The sequence below is a fragment of the Hemicordylus capensis genome, chromosome 8 (assembly GCF_027244095.1).
Source record: "Hemicordylus capensis ecotype Gifberg chromosome 8, rHemCap1.1.pri, whole genome shotgun sequence".
Taxonomy (NCBI): Eukaryota; Metazoa; Chordata; class Lepidosauria; order Squamata; family Cordylidae; genus Hemicordylus; species Hemicordylus capensis.
Window position 1 is genome coordinate 17,475,884 of NC_069664.1, and position 12,401 is coordinate 17,488,284.

Sequence of the window (12,401 nt, forward strand, 5' to 3'; positions counted from 1 at the left end):
TCAGTCTGCATCAGTTTTTAGAAAGCAAGTGAAATCTTGGCTTTTTACCCAGGCTTATTACCCAGCTGTGTTGCTTTTGTTGCTGCTGCTCTGTTTTTTATGGTCTAATTGTGTGTGTGTTTTCAACTTTTAATTAGATCTGTACTTTTTAATTTCAATTTAATATTTTTATTGTGTAACTGTTTTATACTCTTATATTGCTTTAAATGTTTTGTAAACCGCCTTGCGATTGTTTTAATGAAAGGTAGGGTAAACATCTAATAAATAAAACATCTGTAAAGAAATATACAAACAATACTGCTGTCCCTGCCCCCTTCAAAAAAAGCACAGTCATTATATTGTTGTTGGCGGTGGCACTGGTCAAAATACAACCTGCTGTAGCTTTGCAAGGCCAGTCATTGGAGAGGGGGAAAGGTGGGCCATACAGGCTGGGTTTTCACAACAACCATGTTAATGCTGGTTAATGGGAGTTGACCAACACTAGTGTGATTGTGTACAGTAGTAGCGATGGTAATCCTGGCTAGGTTTCTCAGAGTTAACCAGGATATTTAATCTAGGATGAGAGCTGGGTTAGTCATCCCGAGATACCCCAACCAGGATCCCATGATTGTGTGAACCCACGCCTCTAATCAATCCTGGCCCATATCTGCTGACGCTCTAGCCTCCTGCCTGTAATCCATGGCTATGCAGCTGGAACAGTTTTGGCTCCACTCTGCCTGGCAACACACGTCATCCATACATGACACACACTGCCTGCTCCTGCCTCAACACCCACTTCCCCACTCCTTCAAGTTCCAGCGCAGCGAGCCATGCCAGCAACGTATGGACAGCAGCCCCACACACCAACAGTTGCAGGCAGGGAGATTTGGCTGCTCATGCAGCAGCAGCAGCCAGGTCCACAACCCCTTTAACATGCAGGAGAGCAGGTCTATACCTGCTCATCCTCAGTTTGCCACCATTCCCGTAATGGTGGCACTCCCCCCTGCTATGTGGGGGTTCCAGACTATTTCCGTAGATAACTACAAATAGAGAACTTAACCTGATGGGGACTGAGGGTTAGGTTCCTAAGCACACGGACATGTCCTTAAGATCACAAGAAAAAGTGGAGGGAGCAAAAATAAGCACAGTACCCTGATCATCAGCTCCCCAGCAATACCCCCCAAACTTCTAAATTCTCTGTTGTGGTTTTTTGAGGGGGTTGTTTTTTGCAGAAAAGAGCCACAAAATGCCTCATCACTACAAAATGGCGGCAGGAAGTGACACCGAAAGTCATTTCCGGCCACTCAAGAACTGCAGATAAGTGAAAATAATCCTAATTTTTGTCCCACGAATAAAGAAACTGGGTCCCTACAACCCAACCGCGGATTACGCAAAACCACAAATAACGAGGGCCACAGGTATTGAAGAGAGTCTATGCTTCTGGAGTCACATTTCTGAAAAAATTAAACACTTATTTCCCTACAATAAAATCTGGGGAAGGTCATTGCCTCCAAGAATGCACTACAATGAATATTAAAATATCTGACAGCACCTTTATTTAACAAATCTGAGTTATCAGAAACTGCTTGTTAATGTATCATCAGATTGAGGTTAGAAATTCTTGCCTCTGTGCCATTCAAATATATAAGGGTCAATGTGGTTACAACTCTCCAGTCAACTACTGTATTCTTTTGGCTGGGCGCTTTAATCCTAGACTGAAACTAAATCTGGAATGATTTCTAGAGCCACCAAATCCAAAGCAGGCTCTCATTCCTAGGTATTTAAAGAGGCCTAGGGCAGATGCTGTTTCTCCCGCCAGAGTTGCAGTGGTTCAAATGGATCTATACAACAGTAAAAACATTATCTACAGTATTATTAACAGATGCTATGCACCATATTGAATCATGCCTAATTTTCACTTGCTACTCAGCTTATGGCCACCTAATGGTACAGCAGGGAAATGCTTGACTACCAAGCAGAAGGTTGCCGGTTCAAATCCCCGCTGCTACTATATCGAGCAGCAGCGATACAGGAAGATGCGGAAAGGCATCATCTCACACTGCGCAGGAGGAGGCAATGGTAAACCCCTCCTGTATTCTACCAAAAGAAAACCACAGGGCTCTGTGGGTGCCAGGAGTCGAAATCGACTTGACAGCACACTTTACCTTTACTCAACTTATAGGAGTGGGATTTAAGTTCTTGCTCTCACTTCAGCCCAAGCAGTCATAACCTCCTTCCCTTCAAAGCACCAGGTCACCTATATATAAATGCTGCTTGTGCTAAAATAATTTTTTTTAAAAAAATCCCTTGATCAGCAAGGCGGTGGGGGGACCAAAAGCGAAAGATGTTCAAACTGCTAGACCAGCAACTAAAACAGCAACAAAGTCACGAGGGAAGAACAAGACAAAAGGTGTCGTCGGCATGAATGGAGGCCTTGTCACTTACTGCAGTGATATATGCATTGCACTTAGGTCTGGCCTCTCCTCTAGCCCCAGCATGCCTATGCTAGTGCTTTGTATGGTGCAGAAATTGCTCCAGTAGTTGATGCGATGAACCTCTGCTTGCTTAATTCCTAATGCCTCCTTGGTGCATAAACTTGGCGATTCTCATGAACAGATCAGAAGGGCAATAAAGGGTGCTGATTATACCAAAAAAAAAAAGATCAGGCAAAAGGAAAGGAATCTCTAGCAATGGGCCCAAGGCTGGATATGAAGCAAGCATGAATTCCCCACAACCTGCTAATCATGGGGCAGGAGCTCACTAGATGCAACAACAGAGAGTCTAATTCTACCCCAAAATTAACACACTTATTGTTGCATAAGAGAAGAGGCTGTAAGCCATAATTCTTCTTGATATGGCAGGGCGGGATGTGGCATCAGTGTGAATAGGGTTAGAGTGAGGGAGGTCTTGCTGCACCCCCACAAATGGAGTGAGATGGATGATAAGTGACCATGAGGCCGAGGATCTGCTTGAGAGGGGAAGTTCCGTTTGAATATTTTGCTTAGGATGCCAATATGCCTAAAGCCAACTCTATATTTCCCAGAATTATATATGGGATGCAATCTTCACTGCAATCCAGAAGAACTTTCCTACTGAAATCAGTGGGGTTGGATTCACATTCAAGGTCCTATCAAGGTTATATATTTTGTCTTAAGTGTTTTGCTGGTAATCTATGATGAATAGGTGGATGTTTTCCCAGAACTCTAACATGTATATGAATCTATACATTCCTGTTCAGTTTTGACACTGCAGAGAAGTGCTGCACTAACACTGCGACTCCCAAGTTACAGGGATTTAAAATAAATCTAGGCACAACCCACATTCCAGAATCAGATAAGAGAAACTGTGCCTACAATGTGATACAGAATGAAAGTCCATTTATACTTCTGTCTTTAGCCACAATGATCAAACTGTGTTGTGGGCTTCCTTAAGGAGGTATGAACTGTTGTGGGGTGCCATTAGGGAGGCCCAGTATGAAAAAGGGTGAGAATTCCTGGTTTAGAAGGAATGCTAAACCCATATTATAACCTGATGCTAAAGCTTCAGAGACCATAGAGTTTAGAGGTTTTCCAGGGTCTTTCTGGACAGTTGGTGCTAATTTGTTTCAAGGGATCTAGAAGTTTCCTGAATGTGAGGAAATCTCCCTTTCTCAGCACTCATGTAGTTGAGAACTTATACTACATGCTTTAGCCCTTGTGAGACCGTCTCAAAATCCTTATTCAAAGCCATCGGCATGCTATCCAATCTACACAAAGTGAATGGAGGTAGCCTTGCTGATGCTCTCCAGCACAGGAAAAGAGAGCCTACAGTGTGACCCATGACAGAGCCTTGTGGCAGAACCTGTGCTATGGAACTCACTGCCACCTGAGGTTTGCTAAGCTCCCACTTTGTTGTCCTTTTACAGACGAGTTAGGACTTGGCCGCTCCATTCAGCATTCATCAGGCTCTGGTATATTTGTGGCTTTATTTTTAGTTTGCTGTATGTGTTCTTTTTTCTGTTGTGACTGACTGTGGATTGTTGGTTTTGTGATTGTATTTTATTGTAAATTGTAATTCTTAACTACCTGTTTTTACTAGACACCGCCCTGAGTTCTAACTTTTGGGAGAAAGGCAATGTATAAAACAAACAAATAATTTATAAAAGAGGGCAGGTAAGGGAGCTAAAACTGAGGAGTCCTGTGTGAAAGAACACTGTTGTCAGTTTCAGCTGAGCCGTGACACTCTCCCAAGGTCTGCAGTGCCAGTTCATTGTCACTAGAATGTTTGGACAATGATCTTCACTATATTTCAAGCGAGGGTCACTTTGGTTTAAAAACAAAAAACCTTCAATATGAGAGTCATTTTGGACAGTGCTGACCTCCACACAGTATTGTGCTTTGCTCAGTGCTGGGAGAGACCCTTTAAGGGAGACCTCTGAGGAAAGCGCTGGGAAGAGGTACACGTCCCAGCACTCTCTGCACACCTTTTAAGATAGTGCAGGAGCTCAAGAGGGCTCCATTTCCCTTAAAAGGTGCTGTACTTTGCCCAACGCCCACCCCACATGGGGCAAAGTACAGCACGATATGGCTCCATGTTAGCCCAATACTGACATGATGCTGTGGGAGTGTACAGTGTTTGTGTGAATGACCGTACCTGTGTTCATTTTAGAAGTGAACCTGGATCCAGGCCCTTCAAATGCATGGTACAGATAGGAAGTGTGCTTCTGTTCCTGCACTCAGCATCAGCCAGCATCGAGTGTTGGTCTAGGACTGGGAAGAACCAAGTTCAAATCCCCATTCAGCCATGAAACTCACTGGGTGACTCTGGGCCAGTCATGTATCTCTCAGCCTAACCTACCTCACTGGGTTGTTGGGAGGATAAAAAATAATCATGTGCACTGCTCTGAGCTCCTCGGAGAAAGAGCGGGATATAAAAATAAATAAATAAATAACATGCGAATGACTGTACCTGTGTACTCGTCGTTGGAGTGTTGAACATAAAGTGTGAATGGGCCTATGGTGCCAGGACGACTCTGCAGAGTATTCAGTTTTAGATGAAGCTTCCCACAGTCCCAATAAACAATTTGTCATGGAGCCACACTTAGGGTTGATGGGAGTTATCACTGGCCCTCAGGGTTAAGACTGTGTTGGAATATACGAAGGAGGATAGAATGTGCTTCTCACAGGTTGCAAGGGGGACATATGAACACACACACAGATGTATGAAACTTAAGCCATCGCATCAGTTTTAGAACTTAAGTAACACTAATGTAGCCTGAAACAGGCTGCAGAAGGGTGAAAGCATCTTTTAAAAAAGAGGTATGTGCTTTGTTCTAGCCTCCCCAATCTGAAACAGGCTACTGTCCTCCAGGACTTTCCTCCAAAGTCATCTCACATCAACAGGACTCCTTCAGAAGCCAGCTCACAAGTCAACCACGTGTAGGGAATGAATGCCTTCGTGCCAAAAATACCACAAGAAGCTGTGCCTATTTGGGGGAAAGAAGAGAAGGCATCATGTAATACAGGATAATGGTCACCAACGAGTCAAGGAATGTATGGCTGATACACAAATGAGTGGAAGGGTTCAAACTTCAAAAATATACCCACCACAATTCCAGACCATATTCCAGTGAGCAGATACCAGGAGGAGATACCAGGTTATATTTAGCTAGCATCCTTCTCAACGGGGCAAAACTGATAGTTTAATCACTCCCAATCACAGAAGAGCTGGTCTTGTGGTAGCAAGCATGCCTTGTCCCCTTAGCTAAGCAGGGTCCACCCTGGTTGCATATGAATGGGAGACTAGAAATGTGAGCACTGGAAGATCTCCCCCTTAGGAGATGGGGCCACTCTGGGAAGAGCATCTAGGTTCCAAGTTCCCTCCCTGCCAGCCTTTCCAAGACAGGGTGGAGAAAGACTCCTGTCTGCAACCTTGGAGATGCCGCTGCCAGTCTGTGTAGGCAAAACTGAACCAGATGGACCAATGGTCTGACCCAGTATATGGCACTTCCTATGTACCCTTTTATCTGAATACCTCGAAGCGGCTTATTTTCACCTTCCACGTAATTCAGTGGGGTTTACTTCCGAGCAAGCATGCACTGGAAACGGCTGCAAATAGGAGTAAGCCTCACTGGACCTAGTAAGGCTTACTTCTGAGGAGGCATGCCTAGGACCGGGCTGCACAGCTCCAGACCCATTTCCTGCTCAGGGCTGAAGCGCCATCCTGCAGCAGCCCTCCCCAATCGACATTTCCATCTCCAGTCCTGAGCCTGCCGGCCCACCCTACAACCTGACCCTACCCAGTACAGCCCGCTACTGCGCATGCTCTCATCCCAAGACAGACATACCTTTCCCGGGTTCCCGCCTCTCACCAATACCCCGCCCCGACTAGGAGGTTAAGGATGTTGAGGGCCCGCCCTCACCGCCCCAGGAAGGAGCACGGATTGGCCCAAGAGCCTTTCACTCTGCGACATGCCGCGCGGCGATTGGCAGGCGGTCGCGTGAGGTAAGGTCGGCGGGGGGGGGAGGGCAGCGCGCCGACTATAAAAGCTTCGCGAGCGCCCGCTCCTCTTTCTGCTGCGCCGCGCTCGCTGCTGTGGGAGCTGTTGCTGCTGGTGTCGCCGCCGCCGCCCTTACATCCGCTTTTCTTAACTGACCGCAATGGCCAACCCCGTTGTGTTCTTCGATATAGCCGCGGACGGGACCCCCCTGGGGCGTGTGACCTTCGAGGTACGAAGGCGGCGGGGGACGGTTGGGGAAGGGGAAGAGACGGGCGAGCGCGCCGGCGCCATTTCCTGGCGGGGAGGGAGCGAGGGGCCATCTTGGGAGCTCTTGGAAAGGCGGGGGGGGAGGAGGGGAAGGGGAAGGAGGTCGCTTCACTGCAGCGCGAGAGGGGCTGCGCGCGCACCCGGACGGTTTGCCCGCGGGGAGGGGGCGCGCGCGCGGGCGGCGCCTCCACGTGGCCTGCGCAGCCTCTCCTGCGGGGGGGGAGCGGGCGCGCGCGCGCGTGGTGGTGGTAGTGCCGCCGCCGCCTTTGTCTTTTCTCGGCAGCCGCTTCTCTGCTTTTTCTCCCGGGGGCGGCCTTTTCGCTGGAACGCGGGTTTCTGGAGGCAAATGGAAGCTGCCTCTTCTCCGGCGGCGGCCCACGCCCCGCCCGCCCTTGCCGCAGAGGGGAGGGGTGGCAGCCCCCCTCGTGATTCTCGGGGGCGGGAGTGGTGCTGCGCTAAGCCGACTCTGGCCTGGGGGTGGAGGGCGAGTGGTCTCCCGAGGAGGATGGCCTGTAGTCCCTCCTTCGCCTGGGTCCCTTTTTCATCTTGCACGCCCCAAAGGGCACGAAGCTCCCCGGTGCCAGGCAGGGACAGTGTCGGGAGTTGAACCTGCGACCTTCCGCGTGCAAAAGCCCTGTGTGCGGGCCCCAACGGAATCCTGCCTGCAGGGGGCCCATGACTTAGGCGCCGTGTAGTTCAGCCCCAACCGGTGTCCCCGCTTCGCTCTCTCTGGAGGGGGGATACTGCATGGGGTGGCTGTGAGCCCTTGCGCCCAAAACGAACGCTTTGACGGGCCTGCACGTGTGGCTGTCGCTTGAGATCTTGGATACAATACCGGGATTGAGTTGGGAAGGGATGTAGAATTACAAAACGGTTGCGCCCCACCTGTTTTATGGCTGTTCCGAAGTCTTCTCTGAAATCTTCTAATTGTAGAGGTGGCTGAAGTTGGAATTTGGTCCTAAAGTGAGGACACTAACAAATTATTGTGTGTGAAACTGATTTGATTGTATCCCTGTGCCTGCAGGAACTGTACTAAGGGACAGATTGGTAAATAAATGGGTTGGCTTTTATGGAACACTTGCTACTCTGCAGATTCATAACAAATTCTATGAAGGTTCCAACATACTGCATATCCCGAAACAATGTCTGGGCATCTCAATTTATTCATCTTGGCTAACAAATTGTGCCATACCAAAAGATACAGCCAGCAGCTATAAATTTGTGCAACATGAACTCTTGTTGTGATATTTATTGGTATGGCTGGTGATAAAGATTGCTTTCTACCTGATTGAGCTGGCCTTTTTGGTTTTTCCTAGTAGGTGATGAGTTGAAATTCTCTTGTTCTGAGAGAGCTCCCTCTAGAGTTCTCCAGTATGATCCAAAAACATTTGAGGGTGGTTTGCTTTGGTTTGTGCTTTATCTAAACATTAAAATCCTAGGTGGTGGTGATCTCTATAATCATTCCAGCAGAGTTCAGGTGGATAAATTCCCCTAGTGAAGCATTCAAAATCTAGCAGTTTGAGTTCAAATTTTGTAAAGGCAAGAACTTTGAGGCAAACCTTAGAACAGTAATCTGGTTTTAGGTTGTAGATTCTGGAATCTTTTGAAATAGGTGTATCATGGCATATTTGCTGCCAGAATCCAATACTGGTCTATGCTATAGTTCAAATTACATTTTCTAGGTGTAGTCCCAGTTCATGATAATTAATGCTAGGATAATTGGAATAAGGGCTGCAGAACTCAAGCCCCCCAACCTTGGTGTGTTCTACAGTTGTCTTGGTAAAACAAATTTTTGCAAAAGAAATTCTTCCCTACAGGGTAAAATGACTAATATAGCAGGTAAATATTCAAATTGTGGTAGTATGATTTCCAGCTGAACATGGTGTTAAACTTCTCCCTTTTTTCCTTACAGCTGTTCAGTGACAAGGTTCCAAAGACAGCAGGTTTGTAAATATTAATTGCCTTTCTCTTGGTATGTTTGAAACAATATTTGCATCTAAACAACCTTGGAAGCATGTTCTCATAAAAGTTTCCTCTCTTAATTGCAGAGAATTTCCGTGCCTTGAGCACTGGGGAGAAAGGCTTTGGCTACAAGGGGTCCTGCTTTCACAGAGTAATTCCTGGATTCATGTGCCAGGTGCGTGCTTATTTTTATCATGTTATGTCTTTCAATCCAAAAGTGTGTTCAAAGTCTCTGAAATATAGTAAATTGTCAAAGGTAACATCTCAAAATCATTGAGTTACAATGAAAGACTAAAATAGCATACATTAAGGGGCCTGATCCCCATGCTTTGACCAGCGTTCTACTAGCATAACTTTCCTTCTCTGAAGTCCCATCAATCATTTAGCCTAGTGTTGGGTTTCAGCTGAACATATATATATATTATTTCTACAGGGTGGTGACTTTACCCGCCATAATGGAACAGGTGGCAGATCCATTTATGGTGAGAAGTTTGCTGATGAGAACTTCCTCCTCAAGCACACAGGCCCTGGCATTTTGTCTATGGCAAATGCTGGTCCCAATACAAATGGATCTCAGTTCTTCATTTGTACTGCCAGGACTGATTGGTGAGTATTCTTTCATTAATGAGCCTATGTCTCAGTTCAAATAGCTTACTAACCAACCAGTAGAACATCCTAGGCCATAATAGATCATGACTTGTCATACAAACAAATTTATGCATTACTTCTTCCTACATAGCTGTTAACTTCCTGAATGGTAGATGTAAGACATATGTTTAAATGGTGTTATGTAGCAAGTCGCAAGCTAGATTCACTGCTCATTATTCATTAGAGGAACCTAATCTGTTTGTTTGTTTGTTTAGGTTGGATGGGAAACATGTGGTCTTTGGCCAGGTCAAAGAAGGAATGAAGGTTGTGGAACAAATGGAGCAGTGTGGATCAAGGAATGGCAAGACAAGCAAGAAGCTCAGCATCATTGACTGTGGGCAGCTGTCATAAAATTCCTTTGTCTTAACAATCAACCATTCCTTCTGTAGCTGGGGTTCGTACCCCACCTGGGGTGCTTTAGTCCTGTAACCCGTGTGCTCCTGACTTAACTGCTGCTTTTCTATTCGGTTTCAATTTCCGCTCCCTCAAGTCCCGCTGGACTGAAGACATGTTTGTTTGCAAAATGAAATAAAACAAGTTAAACCACATGCTAGTTTGGTGTTTCTCCACACAGGGGGAGGGCATAATAACTTGATCAGATATGTCCTATCTTAAGAATGCTACTGAATCCTGGGGCTTGTTTAGGAATTAAGCAATGCTAGTCCACCCTTTCAGCCTTTATCCTCTTAATTCCTATTGGACATATTTCTGAAGTTGGAGACAAAGGTGAACCTTAGTATCTATTTTCTCGTTCTGATGTAGAATTCAAGTGATTTTGTCATGGTAAGTCTTAAGTGAAAGCATTGACAGGTAACTAATTTCAGTTACCTTTGCTTACTGAGTTAGAAGCTCCCAAATCATTGTGCCATAGTAAATGTAATTGGACCTGCACGATACCTTGTCTCAATGTGCAGATGGAGGTCAAAGTATCAGAGCAATAAAGAAACTGTTGCAAGAATTTTTTATTCCAAAGAGGCTAAGGAACAAAGTTGTAGTTGAAGCTTTTCTGACTACCAACTTTCCTGTAGAAAACTACATGAATGTTAAAGCAGAATATCCTAACTTAATACTATGTTTAGGTTTTACCTAATTCAGTGTATTCTGGCCATTATCCTATACAAGATACATACTATATGAGTTTAGATCCCCTAAGACTGAAGTTGCTAGAAGTAAAATAGGTTGCAGGGTTTGATAGAAAATCTGTATTCCATTTGCTTTCAGTTGATTTGGTAAAACTCCATGTAACTTTAGTGTTTGAAACGAAATCGCTGTGCTCTGGCCAGTTGTACAGCTATAAATCCCAATTGTAATGCATGCTTCTTTCTGAATCAGGAATGCTTTACTTAGTAAGAAGTGCTACTGGCTTGAGCACACTGGCCATATTCTAGCCAAATAGACATTTGAGCCTTGCCTGGCTTACTTTGTACAGCTAGATATCTTGATCGAGTTCAGGTTTGCCCGTTAGTGTGTTTGCATTTTGTTAAAGTTCTCTTGTAGTCAAGATTTTCAGTAACACTCTCTACTCTAAGCTTGCTGTCTCCAATTTTGGGAACCCCTTTAGTCTCCCTTTTTTAATGCTTCTTGAGGGATTTCTGTTCCTTTCACTGGTTTCTGGGCTAGTGCCTGATTAAATGACTTGCTGGAAATCAAACTGTAAACATGAGCAATTGATCATTTTCCCTCAAAGGGAGCATGGGTTTTGGGACCTGAATAGTCTTGCAATAGCATTCCAAATATGTGTGAATACTGTGTACACTGCTTTCACAGCAGCTGGGAGTGTGAATGATGGGATTGGGTTACTGGTATGCCAGCCTGCCTTCCATTGAGATTCTCTTGCCTCTGTCAAAAACAGGGCCTCTTTCAAGCAAGTTTTATACTGGAATAAGTTAGCCATCTGCAGTGGACCTGCTTCGAATTATATTATACTTTATCAGGTTGCCTGAAGGCTCTAAACAGTTGAAAATCAGGCAGGTACATGAGTGAATACCTTAAGTGGCGCAGCAGGGAAATGCCTGACTAACAAGCAGAAGGTTGCCTGTTCGAATCCCTGCTGGTATGTTTCCCAGACTATGCAGCAATATAGGAAGATGCTGAAAGGCATCCCCTACTGTGCAGGAGGAGGCAATGGTAAACCCTTCCTGTATTCTACCAAAGACAACCACAGGGCTCTCTGTATGCCAGGAGTCGAAATTGACTTGACTGCACACTACATGAGTGGATACTTTCAGTTTGTGCAGAAAGTGTTCTGGTGTTGCTAAAGAGTCAGTGAAGGCAACATGGCATGGTTCTATTGCCTGGACTTTCTGGAGGCAATTCCGTTGGAGAAAAACTACTGAGCTTCATACTCAACTTTGTATATCCATTTTACATTTCCTTCACCTGTTTACAACACCTGAGAAATAAGAGTCATGAAGAGGATCACCAGATGCTTTTTTTGGTTTTGACATCTAGAGCATTGAGAATTAAACTTTGTAACTGCCTTGTTGAAAGTAGCATGGTGCTAGCCAATATGTATTATCCTTCTTAACTTGGATAGTGTGAATACCTCCAATATGCTAATATAATTGGATTTCATAGATCAATAGAACACAGCATGAATCTACAATCTGATTTGATATGAGCTTGTTTACTTAATCTCCCTGTTGATCTGGCTTTGCTGCTTTCTGCAGTTCTCTGTGTAAAATACCTTCATTGCATATGATTTGTGCCTTACTGTGTCTAGCCAGCTGTAACATCTATTGCATGGCAACTGTGCGAATCCTTGTGTGATTTCTCTTGATTGAAAAAGCTGTTGTAGAGAACAAATTTTGTAAGATGAAAGGTATAAGAATCAACATGTCTGCAGCTTGGTATCTTTATCTGAGAAAACTAGTTGCTGCAGACATTACACAACATGGAGGCTCCTGTCCATCTGTTGGTTGAAATTCCGTAGGAAAAAGCTGCTGCTCTGGGTTACATCATCATTTGCCAGGTTTGCAGATGCAGCTTTGAATATTTGACAGTAAGAGCAGCTAGAGCACTGAGCAGTGATACTACCTCATGAGGTGAAATCAGGACTTCATTTCTG

General features: G+C 45.2%; 1 protein-coding gene across 1 annotated transcript; it reads left to right on the forward strand.

The window, feature by feature from the left end:
* The first annotated feature begins 6,513 nt into the window (after nucleotides 1-6,513).
* On the forward strand, nucleotides 6,514-9,882 carry PPIA (peptidylprolyl isomerase A). Its single transcript, XM_053269175.1, has 5 exons — nucleotides 6,514-6,686; nucleotides 8,637-8,667; nucleotides 8,773-8,861; nucleotides 9,120-9,292; nucleotides 9,550-9,882. The coding sequence occupies exons 1-5, from the start codon at nucleotides 6,618-6,620 to the stop codon at nucleotides 9,683-9,685; spliced, it is 498 nt and encodes a 165-aa protein (XP_053125150.1). The 5' UTR covers nucleotides 6,514-6,617; the 3' UTR covers nucleotides 9,686-9,882.
* The last annotated feature ends 2,519 nt before the right edge of the window (nucleotides 9,883-12,401 follow it).